Below are 26,505 nucleotides of genomic sequence, written 5' to 3'. Positions count from 1 at the left end.
ACTTGCATCGTCTTTCTATTTTTTTGACCGTATGGAGAAAAGTGAAATTATGCATGGCCTAGAATAAAGCAAAAGGGAGCGACTACTTAACGAAATATTTCCAGCAATTTGCATAGTCTTAAGATGTGACGTGGAAAACTTGACAATCCGCAGTCCTCTATTCGTTGAATTATATAGTGACATAGTGAAACTACATTTGGCCATGTGTTATTCTCTCTGCCATGGTCGAATTGCATGGAGATGCAGAGATGGTGACTGCTTAGCGACTAGAAGGCAACCATTTTCTTTGTGTTGACAGTAACGATGAGCTCTGGATGCCGCAGCAACAACAACAAATTTTATTTTATTTTTTTTAACTTCACCTTAGCAGGCTATGGAAAAGTTGTTTCACGACTGTTGTTATCTAGATGAAAGAACTCCTTTCAAAGCCTTGGAGCACTGCAAAGTTTCTTGATAGCACATCCAAAGAGAGAGCTTGTACTGGAAGAGAAAATATAGAGGCCAAAAATATATTTGGAGGAGTTGTAGCAGCTTTCTTGTTGAGGAAAAACATATTGTTGACATCTGTGTGTTAACCAAGAGCAACCTTTTCTGCTTCTGCGACTGTATGATCGATGACGCAAACTTGTTATTGAAATAGACTTGACTAAGCCTGATTGAGTTGTTGGTGAGCCTGCCTGTTTCCATTAATTAACATCTATTCTTATTGCAGGGCTGCAGGCTTCTTTGGGTGATCTGAATTCTCTTGCCATAATACTTCACAAGCCTTGGTGCTTGACGAGTTGTTCCTTAAGGGTCACGGTTGCTTCTTTTTTTTAACGCGTCATCAATTTTGGCAAGTCTTTTTCTTTTTTTAACATTGGAGCATCACTTTTCTTTCATTCTTGATCGAGGTAAGTTCTTATTCTCTCCCTTTTTTATCATTACCTTTTTTTTTAGGACATATAAATATCATGAGATTTATAATCTTGTTCCCCATTTCTTCTTTCAATATGCATCTAATTCACGTATTTTTATGTCTACCTTTTCTTTTTAGATGGTGCTTTTCAAGAATTCTTCTTCTTCCACAAAAAGATTCTTAGTAATTGATGAGAAGTATCGTCGAACGCGTATATGAACCTGCCATTGGTTCATTTGCTAAGAAGCGGTCTTCCAAAAGCATCAAGCATTTGACTTCCTGGTCATTAGAGACTTCTTATGAACTTTATGGTCATGGTGGTTTGCCTCAATCAGTTTTACAACTTCAATCCTCCTTTCCACATTCAACAACTTTTCTAGCTGATCTACTGTCATTAGACTATCGTAAACGTGATGGAAATGCTACTTGCAAGGATTATTTCCCAATCTCTGATGCACTTGAGTATACTCCCAAGTATTGGGAATGGACAGAAGATATTTTGAAACATTACGAGCCAATCCTCGAGAGGGCACATATTCGAGACACTATTTTTGCATCCCTTTTTACATATGACTGGCAGATGAATGTTATCCTTTCTTTCTATAATCATTGGAATCCTGCTACCAACACGTTATCTACCCCGAATGGAGAGGAGTCTATATCCCTTTGGGAGTTAAAATCATGTAGCGGTCTTCCTATTTTTGGTACTTTTTATGATGAAGTCATTCCTTCTGCTGATGAACTTAATGAAGCTGACAAGAAAGGATATTCTTTTCTTCCAAAGAGCTGCAAGTACCTATTTATCGCCTTTCATAAAGAATGTCAGACCATTGATGGTGACCATGTAATGACCCTTCAAGATTGGGTAGATTTCTGGTTTCGAGATGATTTGAGATACAAGGTACCCTTTTCTGTGGGTAAGTCTAGCGGATCCAATAAGACTACCTATCCATCTGGCTCAATTGATAAGTCTCGCGTTCATTCCAGCAAATTCATTCATCCTTTTAAAGAGCTTAATGTCCCTTCTCATATTCAAGATGAAGTTTATTTAGCGGCTTTTCTTTCATGGTGGCTATGCAAATTTGTATTTCCTAGCAAGGACGTTGGTTTCATTCGTCCTAGTACTTTCAAAGTAGCATCCATGATGGCGGTTGGAAGGCAATTCTCTCTTGCAATACCAGTTCTAGCAAGTATCTTCAAAGGTCTAAAGGAAGTTCAATCTGCATTAAGTGTGATCGCACGAGACATCCCTTTTCCTATTCATTTTCTCAGCAGTTGGCTTGCCGAAAAATTTGGCACCCATCAAACAGCCATTAGTCCTGCCAAGTTAGTTGGGATGACAAAATATGCCAGCGTGGGGTTGGGAAAACATTTCAATGAATCTCAAGCTAATGCTCTTTTCAGAGATCCTGAGAGAGTCATATTTCCTGCATTACTTCCCTTGGCCAAAGTCGTGGTTTTGTGTGATGATGGCAACTTATCAATCCTCAAGAGTGACTACTTTATGTGTATTCGATCTGGCTATTTGACTCTTCGTTATGATGATACTTTTATTATTGAGTCTTATTGTCCTGATAGATTCAGTTGACAATTTAGGTTTTGCCAACATGTTCCCCGTGACTTTGAAGGGAGAACTGGAGTTCCAACCTTGGAGGATGTATCCCAACTTTGGCATAGTTTTACCAAACTCAACACATTCTCAGTACAAGCTTTCGTTGCCCCCAAGTGATAAGCTTCCTTTGGTGACTAAACGTTATATGGAGTGGTGGACTCCGAAGTGGTCCAAAGTTTGTTCTCCAGAGGTAAAGATCATTCTCAAAAGTCCTAGTAATGTTGCCATAGTATCTCGAAGGACAAAAGAAAAGAAGAATGACCCTCTCTTAACCAAAAAGAAACGATCTTCTCCTACCCATAAAAGAGATAAGCGGACAGTTGATGTTGATTTAGGCAAGGAAGATGGTACTCAAACATCTGCCCACATAAGGAGGACACCACTTGTGATTCCTAGTGTGAAGAGAGTGAGTACTTCAAAAGATCATCTTAATAAGAAATCCTCTAACTCCTTAGAAGCAAAGGAAAGAAGTGCACAATCCTTTTCTCCACAATTGGTAAATAAATACTTATCCCTATTTTTATGTGCCTTATTAATTCCCTTTTTTTTTTATTGAGATACTCATAAGGATATGCATGTAGCAGGAAAAAGAAGACAATTTTGAAGCAATCTTAAATGTTAAGGACAGTGAGCATGAAAACAGTGATCATCATTGGAAACGTTTAAAACGTACCAAGAAAGTGTTCAATCCTTGCGGCTCGGGTTTTCTTCATGGAGTCCCTAGTGCATCAATCATGCCAGACAATATTGATGAACTGGTTTGACACTTTTTTTTTCTTTTTTTTTTCTAATTCATGTTACTTGTCATATATTAACCCCCCCTCTTTTTTTGTTCTTTGTTTCAGCTTGGTCAACAAGACCTGGGAATGACTTTGATATGTATATTGGGCCAGAAATGAGTGTTGCTTCTGTTGCTAGCCCTAACCCTTTCAATATTTTAGCTGCTGGGATTGGAAACTCTCATCCTTCATTTAGTTCACCACATGAGCAGCCTAATCCACCTCCGCCGATCTTTAATATAGTGGCCAACTTGCATAATCTTGGACCTACTACTGCCTTTGAGCCTTCAGGAGTTACTAGGTATTGTGTTGATGACATAATAAGAGAGATAAGATCTGAATTTGCTATCAAGTGTTGGGAGAGCATCAGAAATAAGATTGTTCGTACACCGATCCATTATATTCCTAACCTAGCTGGTGAAGTTGAGAAGATCCTCCACTCCATTGAAGATATAAAGGTTGATTGCTCCTCTATAAGAAGAATGGTGACTGAGGTGATTGAGGATGCTAAAAAGTTTATCCACTTAAAGGCTTCATTATCTCCTATGATGACATCAGAGCAACGAGCCTTAGATGTTGAAAAGCTTGAAGTGCAACTTAAAGATTCAAAAGCTTTTGAAGACGAGGCATCTAAATCTATTTCCACCACTCATGCTGAGATAACAAAAATAGCGAAACAATTAATGGAGTTGCAGAGTAAGAAGACTGAGTTAGAGTCATCTCTTAAGGCGTGTGATGAAAAACTTTTTGAGAGGAAAATCATTACCTCCAGCATTCGAGCAGAGATCACCACACTATCCTCTTCCCCTGTGATAAGTGAAACTGATGCAACCATTCTTCAAAAATTGAAAGGATTGTTGGAGACCAAACAAAAGGAGTTAGCAGGACATAGCTGGAAATCGTAGTATGATAATGGTTTCTTATGCTTTGGAATTTTTTTGTTTTGGTAACACCAGCTTGTGACTTTCTGTTGAGGCTACATACTTTATGTAATAGAATTCTTCTTTCTATTAATAAAGTCTATATTTTACCTTCACTTGTGTCTTGTTACCTGGATTTTCATGTTATGATTGTGTTTTGAGGTTTATTTATCCCTCTTTTTTTCATGTGAACAATCATATTGGCTCAAATAGCTTTTAAAGGATGATGTGCGACTATACTTAGAATAAATTCTAAGTTGCCTACGTACCTTTATGGATAAAGGATCAAGTCACAACGTAGTTCAAAACATTTTTTTTTGTTTTTTTTTATCAAAGACCTTTTTTTGTGACTGTACCCAGAATGGATTCTGAGTTGCCTACGTACCTTTGTGGATAAAGGATCAAGTCATAATGTAGTTCAATTTTTTTTTTGTGCCTTTCACAGTTTTAGCTCGTGCGGGCCAGGAGCTACATCAGATTTCAAGTATAGTATCTTTTCAAGAATTTGCCATTGATAGGCCCAATCTTCAATCCATTCTCAGCGATAATTTTGTAAGCTCCATTGGTGTAGACTTCTTGAACCACATAAGGGCCATCCCATTTGGAGAGGAATTTGTTGCCCATGCGTTTTGACATGATTATTGGGCGTCGTACTGCCAAGACAAGATCTCCTTCTTGGAATGAGCGTGGTCGCACCTTCTTGTTGAAAGCCCTATAAAGTCATGCTTGATAACATTCTAATCGTTGTTGTGCCTCAAGATGTTTTTCATCTAAAGCTTTAAGCTCTTCAAGGCGTATACGAACATTGTCTTCATTGGAAAGTCCTTCTTGGATTGCGATTCTCAAAGATGGAATTTGACATTCTAGTGGAAGAACAGCTTCGACCCCGTATACCAAGGAATATGGAGTAGCTTGAGTTGGTGTTCGGAATGTAGTACGATAAGCCCATAACGCCTCCCCAATTCTCTCATGCCAGTCCTTCTTCGAGCGATTCACCACCTTCTTGAGAATGTTGCATAAAGTCTTGTTAAAGGCTTCTGTCAAACCATTAGCCGGAGCATTGTACATAGAAGAGTTATGCTGTTTGAAGCTGAATTGTGCACACAACTTGTTCATGGCTGTATTGTATAACTCCTTTCCATTATCAGTTATGATGTATCTTGGTACCCCATAACAGTAAATGATGTTTGTTCGAATGAAGTTTACAACTGTCTCTTTCTTGACCTCTTTTAATGCTGCAGCTTCTGCCCACTTTGAGAAGTAATCTGTTGCAGCCAATATGTAAAGATGCCCCCCAGAGCTTTTCAGTAATGGTCCTACCACATCAAGTCCCCAAGCATCAAAGGGCCAAGAGGCAACTATCGGGTGTAAAGGCTCGGGTGGCTGATGGATCAAATTAGCATGCAATTGACAACTTTGACATTTTCTAGCATAGTCTATGCAATCCTTTACCATTGTCGGCCATTTATATCCCATTCTTTTGATCCGGAAGTGAAGTTTAGGGCGTGATTGGTGTGCTCCACAGATCCCTGAGTGAGTTTCCTCTAGTGCTTTTGTTGCTTCTTCTTCTCCGAGACAACGCAAAAAGACTCCGTCAAAAGAACGTCGGTAAAGAGTGCCTTGAAAGTATATGAAGCGAGAAGCTCTTCGCCTCACCTCTGTCTTATGACGTAGGTCTTTAGGTAGCTTTCCATGTCTCAAATAATCGATAAGTGGCTGACACCAGTCTTCTCTTTCAATCTCGTATACAGAAACTATACCCACTTGTTCTTTCTCTTCTATGTCATGATTTAGCGGTGGAACGACCCATCTTTGACATACAGGGACTTTTATCTCCTCACTACATGATGCTAATATTGACGCAAGATTTGCTAAGGCATCGACTTGCTTATTCTCTTTTCATGGCACATGTTCTAAAGTGACACAATCAAGTGATGTTATCAGTTTAAGTGCATACTTGTGATATGGGATGAACTCTGGCTTTTTGACTTCATATAGTGAGAGGAGTTGTCTGATGACTAATTGAGAATCCCCAAAAACTTTAAGGCGATACATCTTTATATTCACTGCCATTTCCAACCCAAGAATCAAGGCTTGATATTCGGCCATGTTATTAGAACAACATTCGGTAAGTGAAAAGGAGAAAGGCAAGACCTCTCCTTCCGGTGTGATGAATATAACCCCAGCCCCGGCTTCATCTTGTCGTGCTGCGCCATCAAAGAACATTTTCCATGGTTCTGACATTTCAATAAACAAAACGTCCTCATCAGGCAGGTCTTCAGAGAACTTCCATTCATCAGGAATAGGATAATCAGCGAGAAAATCAGCTAGTGCTTGCCCCTTGATAACCTTTTGTGAGACGTAAACAATTTCAAATTCTTGAAGTAATAAAGCCCATTTTACCAATCTTCCTAATAGTACTGGTCTTAAGATGATGTACTTGAGAGGGTCAGTGATTAGTACTTAAAAGTGCATTTTTGTCATGGTTTTATATCATCATTTTGCACTTGAAGTATCAATAACTCCTTAACTAAAGCATGTTTTATAATAATATATCTAATAATATAAGATACCTTTAATTTGTGGTAAATGTCTATTTTTAATGCAGGCCTATCACATAAATGAAAGGATTGATTGATGACTTTAAGAACTTAAATTGCAAGGATAAAGAGATGGCCAAACTTAGAAAAGAGATGTCGGTGCAATCCAAACCGGAACATTGTTCGGTAATTGGGTCATATCTGGAGCTACAGATCTCAGATTTAGGTCCAATTTATATGGATGGAAAGGTAAGACATAGGCCTACAACTTTCATATGGAGCCCAAGATCTAAAAAGGCCATTATCAAGTCCAAATTGTAGCAACAACAAAGAAGCCCGAATCTGTCTTCCAGCCCGAGCACTGTTCGGTATTTTGGCCATATCTGGAGTTCTAGAAGTCCAAATGAGCTGAATGTTTTACACAAGAAAGCTGAGACAATTGCCTACAACTTTCATGTTTGGACCTGGCTCCAATTTTGACGTTATCAATGACGTTTTGGGCAGACAAGAGAAGATAAGGATTGTCACCAAGTCAAAAGTTGGCCACCCACTTATCAATTAGTCATCAAATCAATAGTTCCCAATTTTGGCCTATAAAAGGAGGCATTTGCCATGCATTTAGGCATCTTGGTTTCCAGATCAAGATCATGCTCTTCCTTTCTCTCTTTGTATTTTTTGTAATGTTTATGCTTTGCTTTCATTAATATTAAGTTTATGCCTTTCATTTCCTTTCCTTTACTTAGTTAACTTTTATGTTCTTATTTTGTTTATCTATTTTGCTTTCTTTCATTATGTCTAGCTAAGTTAGTTATGTCAAGGTGAAAAGGTTACACTAATGGTGTAAGAATAAGTATAATGTAAACTTAATATGGACTTTAATGTTTGATACTAACATGTTTTATATTTGTTATCTTGTTCACTCTTTAATACTTTGCTTGTTAAATGATTAATCTTGATTTATGTTGTATAACACTTGGTACAACAAATGCTTGGCACTCTCATAGCTCATACTGTATGGTATAACCGACACCTGAGCTATGAAAGGAACTTGATTTGTTGTTAACATAAGTTATAATCATGAATGCTTGACGAGATTTACAAGTATTAGCATTAATTGAATAAGATGACTAATGTAATCATGTTAACAATATATAATCTGATTGGAACCTCCTTTGTGTGTGGTTTCCAATTCAATAATAAGAGTTTATACTATACTTGTTTGATATACCATTAGTGGAATCTCTAACCTTGACATTTGTTATTATTATTGTTTAATCCTTACATTAATATTTCATCTCTAAGTTCTCATCATCATCATCTTCTTCTTCTTCTCTTTCTTTATTATTATTATTATTATTATTATTATTATTATTATTACTACTACTATTAATACTATTATTATTATTATTATTATTATTATTACTGTTGTTGTTATTGTTATTTTATAATTGTTGTTTATAATTTGTACAATTAACCTCCCTGTGGTTCGACCCCGGTCTTGCCGGGTTATTTATTACTTCGACACTCCTGCACTTGGGAGAAGACATCAACCTTTTAGTCGTGTCAGTCAGCTCGGGAGATTAGTCTTACTGAATGCGCTTGGAGGTAATGCCTTAGCTTCTTTATTGCAAACATTAATGCTAGACATGTCTTCTCTATTGGAGAATAGTTCAGTTCAGCCCCATTTAATGTCCTACTAAGGTAGTAGAGAGCACTTTCCTTGCCTTCATCATTTTGTTGCACCAACAACACCCCTAAGGAATGTATTTGAGGTGCAATATAGAGGATAAGTGGGCGTCTCGGTACCGGTGCTTGAAGGACAGGCGGATTCAACAAGTATTTTTTTATCTTGTTGAAGGCATTAGTACAAGCTTCATCCTAATAGAATGACGTATCCTTCTTCATTAAGTGGGTGAATGGTTGACATCGACCCGCTAAGTTAGAAATAAATCTCCGTATATAGGCCAACTTTCCTTGGAGACTCTTCAACTCATGGATGTTTCTTGGCTCCGGCATTTTTAGAATGGCTTCAATCTTAGACTGGTCAATCTCAATCCCTTGATGTCGAACTATAAACCCTAGGAATTTGCCTGATGACACACCAAATGCGCATTTTAGTGGGTTCATTTTTAGCTGGAATCGACGTAATCGTTCAAATACCAAACGAAGATCTTGCAAATGATTTTCTTTTTCTTTTGATTTCACCACGAGGTCGTCAACATAGCATTCAACATGTTGGTGAAGCATATCATCAAAAATGTTCTGCATCGCCCTTTGATAAGTGGCACCTGCATTCTTTAAGCCAAAAGGCATAACTTTATAGCAATATATCCCTTTCGGAGTTCGGAAGGCCATCTTCTCCTCATCTGCGGGTGCCATTCGAATTTGATTATAGCCAGATGAACCGTCCATGAAGGTTAATCTCCCATGACCTGTGGTAGCATCGACCATGATCTCGGTAATTGGAAGTGGAAAGTCATCTTTGGGACAAGCATTGTTAAGGTCTCGAAAATCCACGCAAACACGCATTTGGCCATTCTTCTTTTTTACTGGCACAATATTTGAAATCCATGTAGGATACTTGACCTCACGAATGAAACCTGTCTGGATAAGTTTATTGACTTCAACCTCAATCTGTGATATGAGTTCAGGACGGAAGCGACGCTGAGTTTGTTTTACAGGTCTAGCCCCATGTTTTACTGCTAGTTGGTGGACTACAACCCTTGGGTCTAAACCTGGCATTTCATCATAAGACCAAGCAAAGACATCTCGATACTCCATCAAAAGTTCCATGTAATTTGCTTCCTCTTCAGGTGATAAATTTGCATCGATAAAGGTTGGTCGTGGGTTTTCAACAGTTCCCAAGTTAACCTCTTTAAGTTCATCCATTGTAGGCTTATTTTCTGATTCAAGGGAAGGTAGAGCTTCCTCAACATCTTCTTCGATGACAAACTTATCATTATCATCTTCTTCAATAGTGATGTGATTTGAAGTGAGACACATTATTTCATCTTCCTTTTCTTCATTATAGGGGTTTGTCATCACTATTGTGCGTGCTTTTCCTTTCAATGTCTCCTCAGCACTCACCACCCATTCACAATGTCTCTTCATGCGTGAAGGTATTTTGCTACGAAGAACCTTTAAATCACTCATCGAACTTGATTGATGATCGAGTGTATGCTTGTTATCTTTTGACATGGATTGTCCAAGTCTTGCAAAGACTGATGTGCGTTTTAGCGCCTTTCCATTATTTTGGGTTCCAATCCTGGCAAAAACAGGAGCACGACTTGTAGTTCCACCAAGACGATCCTAGATTGAAGCTCTAAGAGGTGCCAACTGATTTTGTTGTTTGTCCTTCACTTCTTCCACACTTATGTATTGTGAGGCTTCTTTATTAATCTGAAAATGTAGCGGTGTGGAAGACTCGTATCCAAGACCAGCCCTTAAAGTTTTGCCGTAAGTTTTCTTCTCTCTCCATGCCTTTCTAGTCTTTGTAGAAACTTGTTTACCTTCAAGTTGAGTAGTATCACCATCCTTCGCTAACTTATTGATGTCCTCACGACTATAACCAGCCTTAGCTAAAAGCTTATAAGCATTGGGATCAAAGCCATTCGCCTGTTTATTAGGGAGTCCTCTAGGATTTATCACCACCAACTCGGTTTGATGAACGAACCCTTTTAATAAAGGTTTTGAGACCTTGTTCAAGGCAAGATTAGTAGCTGGCAAGGTCAAGTTTTCAAGCCCCTTATTGATCTTCTCTTCATCCTTGGCAAAAGAAGATTGACCCTCTTTTCTTGCTGATACTGGGATATATCGGAGTACTATGGCTTTACGTGGTAGTTTATTGTTAACAAAGTTTTCTACCATCTTTTCTTTTCCTTGATTCCTCATCAGCTGAGACACTTGACACACCATGTCGCACGTCAAAAAAAATCCACGCGGCGTCGGCTCTGATGATTTTTCATCATTATTATTTGATTTGATCTTGTTGGATTCGTTAGGAGTCACCACCTAGTATTTAATTGAAGGTTACTAGGAAACCCGGTTGTACTGGTCTTGTCAGAGATTCGCAGGTAAGGGACCGGTTGTGGTTAGGGAAGGTCTTAGCACCCCTAACACGCCCTACCTGAGGTAAGCTGCTTCATGGACTTGATGTGTTAAAGAAGTTTTAAAAATTTTATCTTTTCATCGGATTTTAGAAATACAACTTCCATACAAGTTTGTACTTCTACACCGCGATCCAATCAAAATATTAAATTCTTCTTTATTCTCTGCAATTTTATCATAAATAAAAAGAAAACATTCATGAGACAAATACAAACACACACACACATGCATTTTTTTATTCTTTTTCTTTTTCTTTTTTTCTTTTCTTTTCCTTTTTTTTTTTACATCCACATTACAAATTATAAAAATCCAAAGCTAAATAAAAATTACATTAAATAATTTAAAATTTACAAAACAGTCCCTAAAACTCCAAAAATTGCATCAAACTCCAACCGTTTCCTCCACGCGCCGCCGCTGCCGGAGGTGGCAGAACCAGTAGATCGGCCGTCTTCCTCTTCTCTGTCTTCCGGCGCCGGCGGTGGGTGTTGTGATTTGGGTTTCCAAATCGGCAGCCATGACAGATTCTGGGCAAATTTTCCGACGACCATTACTCAACAACCATTGAAACAATAACAAATCCCAACGGTGAAATGATAAAACGATATCTCAGGCAGCATATACCCAAATATCAGCTGGAGTTAACGGTTGGATCTCCCACGATCGGAGTTAGACCGAAACTGACCTGAGACTGGCGAGCCACTGTTAAACACGCATAACACCTTTTTGGATGGGTTCTATCTCATCTCCACCGTTCAGAATGTGCAATACACCCATACGCATCACATATCCAAAACTCAGGTTGATCCAACGGTGAATAATGGATAAATAGGCCGGCGGCTCTAACTGTTCCGAGAGGGGTTTGTCCAGAAATATTCAAATGGTAATATTTCTCTTGTGGTTTCAAAGATGAATGATCGCTCCGGTCAGTTTGTAGTAAACATAGGGACGCACAACATACTCAAATTTCACGTCGATCCAACGGTAGACGAGTGAGAAATCGTCCGGCGAAGCTGACAGGTTTGAGGGGGGTGAGGGGGGCGGCGGCTCTAGAGAAAAATATTAGGGTTTTTTGTGTTTTAGGGTTTCTTTTCTCCTTTGTTTTGTCAAAATTACCCCCCCTTTCTTTGTGTTAAAGGTTGCTATTTATAGGCAAAATATTGCTTGGATTTCAAAATTAGTCCCTCAATTTTATTTTTTTATAAATTTTTATTTTTTTATATTTTTTCAAAAACAAGCAATATCAACATCAACTCAATGAGAAAAATCAATGATTTTAAAAATAACGCGTTAAAATTTGAACGCGTTCCAAATATCTTTGAAAAATTAAATTCTTCTAAGATGATGTTGAAAATGCTAAAAATTATGCAAATATGTTTAAAAATGTATTTTTTGGATTTTCATTGTTTTTCTCTATTTTTTGGATTTTTTTCTAAAAAGTTATCAAAATATGGATCAAAATTGAGGAATAACCCAGAATTGGGTTATGACACACCAAATGCGCATTTTAGTGGGTTCATTTTTAGCTGGAATCGACGTAATTGTTCAAATACCAAACGAAGATCTTGCAAATGATTTTCTTTTTCTTTTGATTTCACCACGAGGTCGTCAACATAGCATTCAACATGTTGGTGAAGCATATCATCAAAAATCTTCTGCATCGCCCTTTGATAAGTGGCACCTGCATTCTTTAAGCCAAAAGGCATAACTTTATAGCAATATATCCCTTTCGGAGTTCGGAAGGTCGTCTTCTCCTCATCTGTGGGTGCCATTCGAATTTGATTATAGCCAGATGAACCATCCATAAAGGTTAATCTCCCATGACCTGTGGTAGCGTCGACCATGATCTCGGTAATTGGAAGTGGAAAGTCATCTTTGGGACAAGCATTGTTAAGGTCTCGAAAATCCACGCAAACTCGCATTTGGCCATTCTTCTTTTTTACTGGCACAATATTTGAAATCCATGTAGGATACTTAACCTCACGAATGAAACCTGCCTGGATAAGTTTATTGACTTCAACCTCAATCTGTGATATGAGTTCAGGACGGAAGCGACACTGAGTTTGTTTTACAGGTCTAGCCCCATGTTTTACTGCTAGTTGGTGGACAACAACCCTTGGGTCTAAACCAGGCATTTCATCATAGGACCAAGCAAAGACATCTCGATACTCCATCAAAAGTTCCATGTAATTTGCTTCCTCTTCAGGTGATAAATTTGCATTGATAAAGGTTGGTCGTGGGTTTTCAACAGTTCCCAAGTTAACCTCTTTAAGTTCATCCATTGTAGGCTTATTTTCTGATTCAAGGGAAGGCAGAGCTTCCTCAACATCTTCTTCGACGACAAACTTATCATTATCATCTTCTTCAATAGTGATGTGATTTGAAGTGAGACACATTATTTCATCTTCCTTTTCTTCATTATAGGGGTTTGTCATCACTATTGTGCATGTTTTCCCTTTCAATGTCTCCTCAGCACTCACCACCTATTCACATTGTCTCTTCATGCGTGAAGGTATTTTGCTACGAAGAACCTTTAAATCACTCATCGAACTTGATTGATGATCGAGTGTATGCTTGTTATCTTTTGACATGGATTGTTCAAGTCTTGCAAAGACTGATGTGCGTTTTAGCGCCTTTCCATTATTTTGGGTTCCAATCCTGGCAAAAACAGGAGCACAACTTGTAGTTCCACCAAGACGATCCCAGACTGAAGCTCTAAGAGGTGCCAACTGATTTTGTTGTTTGTCCTTCACTTCTTCCACACTTATGTATTGTGAGGCTTCTTTATTAATATGAAAATGTAGCGATATGGAAGACTCGTATCCAAGACCAGCCCTTAAAGTTTTTCCGTAAGTTTTCTTCTCTCTCCATGCCTTTTTAGTCTTTGTAGAAACTTGTTTACCTTCAAGTTGAGTAGTATCACCATCCTTCGCTAACTTATTGATGTCCTCATGACTATAACCAGCCTTGGCTAAAAGCTTATAAGCATTGGGATCAAAGTCATTCGCCCGTTTATCAGGGAGTCCTCTAGGATTTATCACCACCAACTCGGTTTGATGAACGAACCCTTTTAATAAAGGTTTTGAGACCTTATTCAAGGCGAGATTAGTAGCTAGCAAGGTTAAGTTTTCAAGCCCCTTATTGATCTTCTCTTCATCCTTGGCAAAAGAAGATTGACCCTCTTTTCTTGCTGATACTGGGATATATCGGAGTATTGTAGCTTTACGTGGTAGTTTATTGTTAACAAAGTTTTCTACCACCTTTTCTTTTCCTTGATTCCTTATCGGCTGAGACACCCTTTCATTTGCAGATGACTTATGCCCTTTTGAGCTTTTGGAGTCAATTCTTCCCTCTCCTAGATGGTCAGGTGGGGATCGTAGCTCTTCAATCACATTTGACTTGAAATAGAATTTTGCGTCTGCAAAGTGAGCTTCAGCTATGGTGAAGGGGTCGGTGTCCGCCACTATCTTTCTTATTTGTCCATCTCGACAATACTTAAAACATTGGTGGAGTGTTGAGGAGATGATACCATTTTCATGCATCCATGGTCGCCCAAGCAACATATTGTAAGTAGTTTTGGCATCTATGACATGGAAAAGTGCATTGGATTCCATATCTTCCATGTGCATTGCGAGTCTTATCTTTCCAATGGCGTTTTGTCCACCTTGATTAAAACCTTGAATCATCAGATGACTTGGGAAAAGTTCATCCATAGGAATCCCTAGCTCTTTCATAGTCTTAAGAGGTAATATATTGACCGCTGAGCCATCATCCACCAAGATACGATTCACCATCTTTTCATCAACATATCCTTTCATGAAAAGAGGTCGGTTATGGAGTTTTGATCCAAGCAACAAGTCTTCATCGCTGAAGGATATCTCTATTGTGCATACACCATGACATAAATTTGAAGAGTCATCATAACCTTCCTTCATGACAGGTTCAATAAGATTTTTCTCTTCATCAACCTGATAGCAAGTAACAAGTACATTTTCAACTCTTCTCATCTTTATTGGCATGTGCTCATTCAGTGTAACGGGTTTTCTTAGACTTTGCATTGAAAAACTCTCCTTTCTAGCTGGCGTGGACTTTCGTTCAGTCTTTCGACGTATCGGCTCATCAATTAGCTTCCTCACCATTGACATTCTTATTCTAGTTGGCTTTGTCATCTGCATGTGCTTCTTTCTTCCTCTTTTACGCGTGACTAAAGTCCATCCTTCATCATCATAATTTTCAAATGAATTAGGCTTCAAGTTGTCAACTTGAGGTGCGAGGGTTATGCATGGAGTTAGACTTAAGGATGTAGCGAAGCTCATCGGGAAAATGGCATCAAGTCTTATAGGTTCAAAGGAGCCGAAACTTATTGTAGGGAGTGATTGACATGGTCCTAAATTGACCGTGGTTATGATATTAGAGGCTGTTATTTCATCATCAAAGACAATATCTCCATTCTCGTGTAGCCTCATGATCTTGTCTTTCAACACAAAACACTTCTCTACAGGATGACTGATTAAGTAATGATATTTGCAATAATTCGGATTATCTACTTGGTTTGCTTCTTCAAGGCGTTTCACTTCTGGCAACTCAATGATATTTGCCTCAAGCAGATCATCCAACATCCTAGATATGTCTGAGTCAGGAATGGATACACTTTTTCTTGTCGCTCTTTCAAGGATGGTTTCTTTCTTTCACCCTTTTGAAAAGTAGTCGGCGTTGCATGATCATTCCTCTTAAATCCAGTTGGTACCCTTACAATAGCTGAGTTAACTACTAAAGATTGCTTTCCCTCAACTTTTAGAGTGCTCTTTCCAAATCTACGACCTTCAGGCTTATTTCTTTTAGGCTCTTGCATAGGTAATAATGAACTTTCAGCCGCCGTAATGCTAAGTTCCATATCGTGTGCACGAGTAGCCAATTCTTCAAAAGACTTTGGTTTGATGCCTTGTAGAATATAGCGTAGTCCCCAATGCATCCCTTGAATACACATGTCTAGCGCAGAAGTTTCGGTGAGCCGATCTCTACAGTTGAGGCTAAGGTTTCTCCACCGATGAATGTAGTCGATGACAGGCTCTTCCTTCCATTAACGTGCATTAGTGAGTTCAATCATGCTAACCACGCGACGAGTGCTATAAAAGCGGTTAAGAAACTCGCGCTCTAACTGCTCCCAAGTATCAATCAAGCCAGACTCCAAGTCAGTGTACCAGTCAAAGGCATTACCTTTTAAGGAACGAACAAACTGTTTTACCATGAGATCACCATTAGTTCCGGCATTGTTGCAAGTCTCCATAAAGTGAGCTACGTGTTGCCGAGGATTTCCCTTGCCATCGAATTGTTGAAACTTTGGTGGTTGGTAACTTAGTGGCATCTTTAATATGTCGATTCTTTGGGTGTACGGCTTCGCATATGAATACGAGGGTTGAATTGAACTTTCCACTTGGTCTGTGATGGCTTCCTTGATGAGTTCTTTTAGTTGATTTGTGGTGAATATGCCATCAGTAATATTGCGTACATTCTTCGCAGCTCCAGTTGCAGACTCCTCAATGACATCTAGTTGATTTGCTTGAAAAGCCTTGGTAGTCGAGGTTTGGCCTCCTTCATTCAAGATCTCAAGTTTGTTCATCAACTTTGCTATCTCGTGGTCTTTCGCCTTGAATGAAGTCGAAAACCCCTCGACGAGTTTTGTCAAGTTAGCCACTTGATCCTCTAAAGATGTTGTCTCGGTCATCATTACTGACATGGTGCCAAAACCCGAAGCCTTACTTGGTGATTGACACGGAGAAGTTTCCATAGGTGAATTGTCGAAGTCGCCTTGAGTGCCGAAAAGAATTTCGCGCGCCCCACTAGACTCTTGTAGTGGAGTTGCTTGTGGCTTTATTTTCGAGGCGAGATCTGGTGCCCCTCTTGCATTCGAAGTTGATGTCAACTTGAGAGTCGGCTTAGTTTGTTCATACAATTCGACGATGGATTTTGTTTTCAGTGGCGGTGTTGAAGAATCTTCAATAGTATGTTGGTGACTTGAATCAGTGGCCTTGTTACTTTTCGAAGCAACAATGGTGATAATGTTCCTCCTAGTTGCCATTGAGAGTTTGTTGAAAATTCTTTCTTGAAGGGAAGAGATGAGAGGTAAAGATGTCCCCAATGGAGTCGCCAGAAATTTGTAGACACAATTTTGAGCACCTGAAATTAAACAAGCACACGTGTACAAATATATGATTTTATTAATATATGAATGGGTACAATCTCTATGTAATATATTCTTTCAAAAGAATATGACAATCCTCTGATTCTTCCCTTAGATTTGATGTATGGTGACTTGATTCATTTGAGTAATCAAGCCAAGATTCGTGCTTTGCAAGAACGCAAATTTGGGCGTGTATTGCGAAGCAAGATTTGATGATTTGATGCTTTGAAGAGTACCTTTGATTCGTCTTCAAAGTGTTGTTGAAAAACTCTTATGGGGCGTTTTGGCTTGATCCAACAGAGCTTCGTTCTTTGTAGGCTTTAACCGTAGATGAAGGAGGCTTGAGAACTCTTTGAGAGAGAGCTTCCTTGCTTGAAGAGAGAGAGACAGCTTCCTTGCTTGAAGAGCTTGTCTTGAAGCAAATTTGTATCTCCCCGGAATCCTTTTCCTTTAGGTTGAGGCCCTCTATTTATAGAGATATGTAGGGGCTTTCAGGTCCTTTTTCAATGCCACATGGCATAATTTTATTGGTTGATATTTATTAACATGATCTTGTATTTATGAAAAGATATATGATGGGATCTTGAATTTATGACAAGATAACTTGAATATCTTATCCCAAGTGTCAACTTTTCATTGGCCAAGAAATATATGAAGGCTCATTTATTTTCCATGTCATTTATTTCAATTTTATTTTATCCTTTCTTTTAAAGAATAAAATAACACATGGTGAAATTTGATTGGTAGAAAATTTATGTTTCTACACAATGCCTCTAGTATCTCACTCCAGTTGTCCTCAAAATTCAACAATAAGTTGTAACTGCTGTCTTTAGACTATGGTCTCTCTCTAAACAATTATAAGAAAATCGCCCCCACATGAAAGATGCACTCACATTTTGTTGCAAGCTAAAATTACAACAAGTCACAGATGAAAAATTTTGAAAGTCGAAACCCGTTTGATCCACCAGTATTAGCCTTACTGTACTTTGTACGCTGAGATGTACCCATCTGATATGGACATGCTGATTTCCATTTATTATCAGATCAGATATGAAATAAGCTGATATAGGTAGAGACTGCAAATTTTATATTTCAATTCTGGGTTTTGACCCTAACCACAGAGTTTTTTTAGTTTAATAATACCAGGGGAAGAGGTGTGATTTCAAATCACAAATTTTATATTTATTTATATATATATATATATGCATGCTCCTTGTCAGACTCAATTATTTTATAACCAAGAAACCAATCTAGACCTCAACCATATTTTTATATGCATATATGGTTTCTTTGACAAGTATCAACAAGTTCAAGAAAAGTTCTAAATGCGTCAAACGAGTTGTTTTAGTAAAACAAACACAATTTTTTATCTAACTATTAGTTTATTTTATAGTATAATTAGCTGAGGATAGAATTGTGATCAAATTGGAATAAAAACTTGTTGTTTGAGATCATTCTTTATTTTACTTATTATATTTGAATTTCTTTTCTAGTTAAATTTTAGAATTTTAATTTGATTTGATTTGATTTTAATTAGCTAAGTTGGTTTATCACATGTTTAAACATTTTGTAATTTCTTTTTATTTAAACATTTTGTATTTATTTTTATAACAGTTTTAAGAATAATTGAATTTCAAAAAGTATGGAAACAAAGTTTTTTTTACCGTTTAGGGGTTGTAACCTTCGAACTTGAAAATCTCTAATTCTTTATTTCGATATACATTGCATCACTCTCACACACCACACACCCTCGAAAGCAAGCCTTTGGCCTGTATCAGTTAGTTTAGATTGCAAGTAAAATAAAAGAAAATAAAAGAACAGAGAAGAAAGAACATTAGTCATAATTTCAAACAAATCAGCAGATAGGATGTTCCGCTTGAATATTTATTGGTGTGCAGAATTATGGAAGATTTATTGACTGTGTCTGGTACAAGCTGGATCATTTGGACAAGTTTTTAGCTACATTTCAAATAGTGTTTTAAGGTTGTAAGGTTTGACAACTTCAGTACTTCCCTTCCACATTAGCTTTGCAAATTGATAGTTGGCCTTCTCGGTTGGATGAACTGCATCGAAGTAGAGATATTCGCTAACGTTATCGCACAATTGGTATCCTTTCAGGCCGCAAGTGAAGGAGCCTCTGTACGGACCACTGCCACAACATGCCATCTTCACCTCTTTGAAACCTTCACACAAATTAAATGGGAAAAAGAAAAGAAAGTAAAATTGGAATAAAATAATCCTAACAGTTCAGGATAAGAAAAAATAGGGAGCTCTTTACCATATTTTGAAGGCTTATTGAGTCTTTCATCTGTTGTAGTGTAACAATCAAAAATTGAATATTTAAATCCTTTTAGGTTGCTCTCAAGCTCTTTGAGAACTTCGGGGAGAGCTATATTGTGTAGTTTTGCTTGCATATTTGCTTCATCCATGCAGCCGGAGCCACCTGTGGTAGCTAGTTTTAGCGCTCTCAAGGCGGGATCACAACCCAATGGTGTCAACTTTGAGAGTCCAAATTTCCTTCCCCCAATCTTATATATTTCCTGAAAAAGCAAAATTGATGCAATCATAGTTTAATGACCTCGGGAGAAAAATGAAACAAAGAAATAATTTGTGTGCTCTTATAACATGTTAATTACTTGGATCACTGTTGTTATGTTGCCGATAACCATCTTGACAACCTCTTCTTGGGAGTAGGATTGAAGCACAGTCGAGTTTGTGGCGAAAGGTACATAGTAGTCATTACTTCCAATGCTGAATATGTAAACAGCTTTGGATAATAATGTCTTAACCTCTGCAACTCCAACTTTTTCTCTTAGCTGCTTCTCTATATTCTTGAAATTCCTAAGTTGAGTTTTAAGGTCTATCACCTTCGAAAGAACCAAACAGGAGAAAGTGATAAAACATGATTAATTAGTATAAATAATCACAATAAGCAAAATCCACTCCAACAAGTAGCAAGTTTCTAGTTTGTTGATGATGATCTTAACCTGGACACATAAAAAAAGAGAGAGGCCTAGCTAGGCAACTGGACCACATACCCGTCGTTGATTAGTTTCAACAAGAGCACCAGCTCCCCCTGATGCGAAGTTGACTCCATTAATGAATTGACGGTTTCCAGGTTGCAAATATGGTGGAATTAATGGCAGCTTTGCGAACTCAGCTGCAGCAAAATTACAAGCATCATTTTGCAAAAAACATTTTGTGTCGATAATAATAAGTTTTAAAGAACAAAATAAACCATTAACATCACAATGTGTTGATATATCCATTAACCTCTATATAGAATAAGGGGAAGCATTTGGGAAAAATAATGAATGAAGGAAGAAGAACGAAAATGTAGAAGAATGTGTTGTGGACGTTGCATAAGCTCTGTGTGGATCTGTTTCCCTGTGTTGTGTCCCATACCTATATTTATATACCACGGGATCACATGAATTTGCCTTGTGGGGGTAGGGTTGTGGACATACTGTGCATCCTACTTAGAGGGAAATCATGGAGAATAATTATTTTATGATAAACAACAGCACAATTGAACTGTAAAACTAATTGTTTAGGGAAGCGCTCACCCTGTGAAAAAAATATATTGTGGTATGTTGTACTACTAACTCGTAAAATAGAAAATTCAAGCGTGTGCCGCTCTCGTAGCTTTTAAAATGGAGAATTCAGGACGGTGGCGTTGACTAGGCGTGCCTTGAACATCATTTAATGTGTCAATTATAATCTAAAGGTAAGTTTGGAAATATGGTAATCGTTAAAAGTATTTTAAAAAAAAATATTAAAATATTATTCTTTTAAAAAAATTATTTTTAATATCAATATATCAAAACCATATAAAAATTAAAAAAATATAATTTACATCATTTTTTTTTATCTTTTTTCTTTTCTAACGCTCCTTCTCTTCTCTTGGTGGGCTTGGTTGGGACGAGATTGTAGGGCCATTTTCTTTCTACTTTTCTTTTCTTTTTTTCCTTTTTGTTCCCTTCTCTTCTTTTTCTCTCCTCGGTTGGGCTATTATAGGGTTTGATTTGGTTACCTTCAGGGACTAAATTGGAGAGTTCCTAAAGAATTAGGGATTGAAATAGAAAAAAAAACTAATGTGTTTGGCATGTGCATGACATGTTTTGGTGCATACATGCGTTGGTGTGTGCATAAGCCTGTCATCGTCTGACAACATGTGAGGCCACTTGTACCCGTAGATGATGGTCTCTTTGTGGTAGCGGTGGCTTTGTCTTGGCAAGATACATGTAGTGGAATAACAAGTGCTGGCGAAAGAACTCTACTAGAGCTATGTAGTCTGTTTTCCCTTGTTTTCCATACCTTTTTTCCCTTTCTTTCTCGCTATTTTCTTACCTTTCTTCTCAATTGCAAGGTTACGTTTCTTGGGCCTGGTTGGGCCCTTTTCTTTTCAAAACTTGGTTTTGCCTATGTCGATCCTCCTTGGTGTTTGTTTTCACATAACCCCGTTTATTTTGCTCTAACTCCATCCCTAGTTGGATTGACCCAAGTTCAGACTCCTAAATGCCAAGTTTCTGTATAATATAAACACTAAACAGTAAAATATGCCCCATCGTTAAATCCTTCCCGCAGTATCTACTTATTTCTCACAATGCACTCAACTTTGTTTTTTTTTAAAAAAAAAAGAAATCCTGCTTTTCGGGATGCAAGGGTTACGCAAACCAATCCTATAACTAGCTTGCAGGACAATAATTTTTGAACTAGTGAATTTCGAAACAAGAATATCATATCCAACCATTCAATTCAAAAAAGTGAAGCAAAGAAGCTTTTATATGAAGAACATCCCTAAGTATAGTCCTTACCAATAAAATCAGGAATTAATCGGCCATCAGAAGCTCTTCCGGTGGGATACTTGAAAAAGGTTTGTCCATATGGCTTGATATTCACCCGAGCTAGAGCATTCTTGAGATAATTATTGTTTCCAACATCATACAACGAATCTCCAAAGATAAACAAGGCAGCATGAGAGTAACTGTGGCTTCTTGTTGGGATGACAAGACTTGCACAGAACACCAAGAAACAAATATCAATGAACCTCGAAGACTCCATGTTTTTAGTGGTTAACTCTATCTTCTTCAACTCCACTTTTGTGGTCACATATATAGAATCCATCATGTAGCTCACAATTTCTGATCAATTTAGCTGTATTATTTTTTAGAATACTTAATTCTGTGTATCAACAAACCAGTTTTCGTCTGTTAACTATTAACTATGTAATACTTGAATGAAAAATATTGACTAATGTTTAAAGAATGGTTTTTTGTTACCACTAGTCTAATTCAATGGCGGCGACTTTTTGAAAATGGGTTTTTATATAATAAATCAAAATTGTTTGAAAACGTTGCGCTTGGGGTTAATTAAATATGTACGCAATCACTCTTGCAATATCTTGAATGAGATATTATATTTATTTTAACCTATCACCACTAAATATATATTTTTGCGATGAACAAGGATATTTCCTAGGTTATAGAATGATTTAAAATTATAAATATATTTCATGTTTTAATATTAAATTAAAATATTATTAATGAAATAATACTAATTATACTAAAAAATAAATCATTGAAAAGTTAAACTGTTAATAATTTTTATAATATTTAGAGGATGATAACACGTTTTTAGATATTATTAATGAAATAATACTAATTACACTAAAAAATAAATCATTGAAAAGTTAAGTTAAATTGTTAATAATTTTTCTAATATTTAGAGGATGATAACACGTTTTTAGGCTAGGTAATACATGTGATTTTCAAATGTAAACTAATTAAATATTGAATTGATAATAAATTAGACTAGACAATATATGTGATTTTTAAATATAAACTAATTAAATATTGAATTAATAATAAATTAAATTATTTAATTTATTTAATTATAATTATAATTTATATTTGGAATAACATATTAATAATTTAATGGATAACAAACATTAAAAATATAAATTATAAAATTAAAGTAAGATGATTAAGTATAACTGGATTAAAATATATTTTAGAAATTAAGGAATAAAATATAATTAATGTAGAAATTATATTTGTAGACTTAAAAAAATAAAATATGGACTTGATTGAATTAATTTCTAAAATTTTTATGAATTAATATATAGATATTATTTAAGGAACAAATTGATATTAATTTTACTAATTTATAAGGTTTTTAAAAAAAAATTATAAATAATAAATTATATCTTTTATTTTTAAGTTATTATTTATTAGATAAACAAAAACATATATCACAAAATAGGAAGTTAGTTCTCTAAACATTACAACACTCTCTACTGAACAGATATTTAGAAAATTTCTTAGTAGTAGTTCATCTACCATGTGAAGAATCTCAAACCCGGGCAGATGCCGGGCTTTCCTATAGAAAGTAAGAGTGAATCCATCTGGACACGAAGCTTTAGTTCCATCACAGTCCCATACAGCTTGCTTAACTTCCTCCAAAGTTGCATCCTGTTCCAGCCAAGTAGACAATTGAGGAGAAATACCTTTAAATCCCATTACTCCCATGCAGCCCTTCGATGATTTGGTCTGGTGAAAAGATTGGAGTGAAAGGATACTGCAGCAGTCATTATGTCCGATGGAGAGGTGATTGTGGTGCGCGGCACCATAAATGATCTTGGAGATAGTACTGTTACGCGATCTTCTCATGCCTGCTGCCAAATGAAAGAATCGCGAGTTTCTATCCCCCAACTTGCACCAGTTCTGTCTTGATTTTTGTCTCCAAGCGGCCTCCACATTTCTACTAACCTCCCACTGCTCTGAAACCAAACTATTCAGCTTGCTTCTTTCTGTAATAGTAAGTTCCCGACTCTCCCCTGCATCTTCTAATTCCTTTGTTCCATTCTGAATCTCTAGCAATCTATTATCCTGATTACCAATGACCATCTTATTCCAGCCCCGTAGTGTTTTCGGCCATATAACTAGGTTTTTTTCACCAAACTGAATCTACCTGGAAATTGCTGACAACTCTCTCTCCAAAACTACTCTAATTTCTTCATAAATCTTGGATGATTTACCCCACAGCCAAAAAAACTTAATGGTTTATAGCCCCAATTTTGTGTTGATGGTCCCAGGACTATGATCTGAAAGACCTCTTGGAAATCTGGTTAAAACCATTTCTGGAAACTGAAGATGACAAGTCGGTGAAACAAATGCTTTATCAATTCTACTCATTGAACTTTCCCGAAAACAAGTGTATCGATGTCCATGAAGATGATATTCCAATAAATCACAACTATTGATAAAGGACTTGGACTTCTTTAAGCCTGCTAAATTGAGAAACCCACTACTTCTTTCACAGGCATTCAGTGTCTCATTAAAGTCTCCTACCACAAACATGGGTACATCGAATGCATGCTTTAAGATAATGACATCTTTCCACAAAATTCTACGCTTAGAGATAGAATTCGCAGCATAAACTACCCCTACTGCACAGTGAAAGCTTGTTTGAACATGATTCCCAAAGAGTGTTATCCAGTTTCCACCAAGTTCAATTGATTCTACCTAAAAACTTTTGTCATTCCACATTGCTAGAACACCCCCGATTTCCCCTCTGAGTCAATTGAATGCCATCTAATATATGACTCATTCCATAAACCAGAGTGTATATCCCTGAAACCCGGTGTCTGACCATCAGCTGGCATCTCCTGAACTGCTTACTCTCTGTCAAGTTCTGTTTTCATTTCTGAAAACCCTCTTTGAGCGTTACGGATGTTTCCTTGCTTAATGCCGGACTCCAGAGAATCTGTGCTATCTTCTCCTTGATCATCCATCAAATGTTCTACACTCCCATTTGCTGATAGAAGCTTCATCTTCCTTTTTCTTCTTCGTAGTGTCATTGGATGTCTTTGCACCTGAGTTATTTTAGTACGTACTGTCGTTTTTTGCTTGGGGGAAGAGCAAGAAACTGTACCAGAAAGAAGACTTCCAAATTTGTCTGACGGGCTTGTAGACTTGTAGTATGGTTTGGGCTGCCAAGCATTTCTATTCAGCAAAACCTGCATTTTCGGTCCTAAGTGTAACAGATGAACAAGGTGAAGGATGAAAAACGTCAAAAATTATTTAATTTTTTCCTGTGTTGTTTATTTTATTTTTATTTTTTTGGGCATTGGGACTACAAGGACTCCATTAATGAGTTGGCTTGTCCTACTTCTGGACGTGAATGAAGGAGAGAGCAAACGATGGAGCCACAAACTCACTACACACAAAATGCTAAACTACATTTTGATCCTTTAATTATAAGATTGTATAATAGAATCCTTATTTGATCAAATTGGAAAAACAAGTGGATATTCAGAAAACTAGAGTTGCAGTAGCAAGCATTGAGTATATCAACTACTTTGATCATATGATTGAAATAGTTTCTCATTCTTTCGATCATCTATGTATATTAAAAGCCCATTTGTTTAGTTTAGGGACTGTTTTGTACTTTGACATCTAAGCCAAGGATTAAAAGTAAACATGCATTTATAGCATGTTTCAATCTACATAGAGAATTTGTATCCTCATCGGATGAGGATATGAATGTTGTCAAGTATATATCCTCAGTAATCCAAATTTAAGCAGGATTAAATTTCCTTAACATGGAGGATTTTGGAAACAAAGTAAATCCAAGGAGGCCCTAGCTAGCTGCCATCCGAATCAGGGCAGGACACATCCTTGGTCGGTTTAGGAGAGTATATGAATGCGTGTGCATGTATCAGGTTAGTCGTTCGTCTTCAACAAGGCTTTGATAAAACCATAGTCATAGTGTGCGAGAAAGGAAAATAGAAGCATAGTTTTCTGTGTGGAAATAAAGTTGTGCTACTGTTTCTTCTGTATCTTTTTTATTTCCTAGATATGGATACTGATAATGGGTCTAAAGATATTGCCCGTGAGGGGCTCTCTGCTGCTAATAAGGAGGAGGAGACAAGATCAGCGTCCTACCTGAAGGATTTCTTCGACTCCAGAGGCTCCTTCACTTCCCAATTCAGGCCTTCTCTTTTGACACTGAATACCTATTATAAAGAGAAGGAGATCAGTCATAGCTCGAGTAAAAGCAAGTTTCTAGATATCGATGTTTTCTGCTAGATCTTATAGTTGCATGAAGTCAACTAGATAGTACGTCAATCTTTGTGTTTAGTCATATGGCTGGACTCCTGCATCCTCCTGGTTGTAATTGAACTTCATCGATTGTTAATTTCTTTGTTGGATAGTTCATGTTCATAATTCAACGATCTTGCAAATTTATATGGTGCTTGAAGATTCCCCCCGTCTGTTTTCGTTGATTAACTTTTGTTTGAATGATACTGTAGATTAGAGCTTAAAAAATACTTCTATTTCTGTCGCAGGTTTTACTCTGCTGATAAAACGTTCCACTGCCGAGTTAATCTGTGACCCGATTGCGATGCCTACAGACTTGTACTTGAAGCATACTGTCGAAATGATCAACCACCATTAGAAATTAGAG

At 37.2% G+C, this 26,505-nt stretch overlaps 2 protein-coding genes across 2 annotated transcripts; both read right to left on the bottom strand.

Annotated features, from left to right (window-relative positions):
* Nucleotides 1-4,929: 4,929 nt before the first annotated feature.
* LOC105139255 (uncharacterized) lies at nt 4,930-10,616 on the bottom strand. The gene is made up of 5 exons (XM_011045627.1): nt 10,087-10,616; nt 8,715-10,014; nt 8,340-8,627; nt 6,167-6,558; nt 4,930-6,019 (listed from the first exon to the last, which is right to left on the bottom strand). Exons 1-5 carry the CDS (start codon nt 10,614-10,616, stop codon nt 4,930-4,932), a joined length of 3,600 nt encoding a protein of 1,199 aa, XP_011043929.1.
* An 8,284-nt stretch (nt 10,617-18,900) lies between these two features.
* Nucleotides 18,901-22,155, bottom strand: LOC105139239 (GDSL esterase/lipase 1-like). Its single transcript, XM_011045613.1, has 5 exons — nt 21,852-22,155; nt 20,073-20,194; nt 19,671-19,901; nt 19,313-19,574; nt 18,901-19,217 (listed from the first exon to the last, which is right to left on the bottom strand). The coding sequence occupies exons 1-5, from the start codon at nt 22,096-22,098 to the stop codon at nt 18,994-18,996; spliced, it is 1,086 nt and encodes a 361-aa protein (XP_011043915.1). The 5' UTR covers nt 22,099-22,155; the 3' UTR covers nt 18,901-18,993.
* Between the last annotated feature and the right edge of the window lie 4,350 nt (nt 22,156-26,505).

The sequence above is a fragment of the Populus euphratica genome, unplaced genomic scaffold (genome assembly GCF_000495115.2).
Source record: "Populus euphratica unplaced genomic scaffold, PopEup_1.0 scaffold89.1, whole genome shotgun sequence".
Taxonomy (NCBI): Eukaryota; Viridiplantae; Streptophyta; class Magnoliopsida; order Malpighiales; family Salicaceae; genus Populus; species Populus euphratica.
This window is presented reverse-complemented; position numbering and strand designations above follow the sequence as displayed.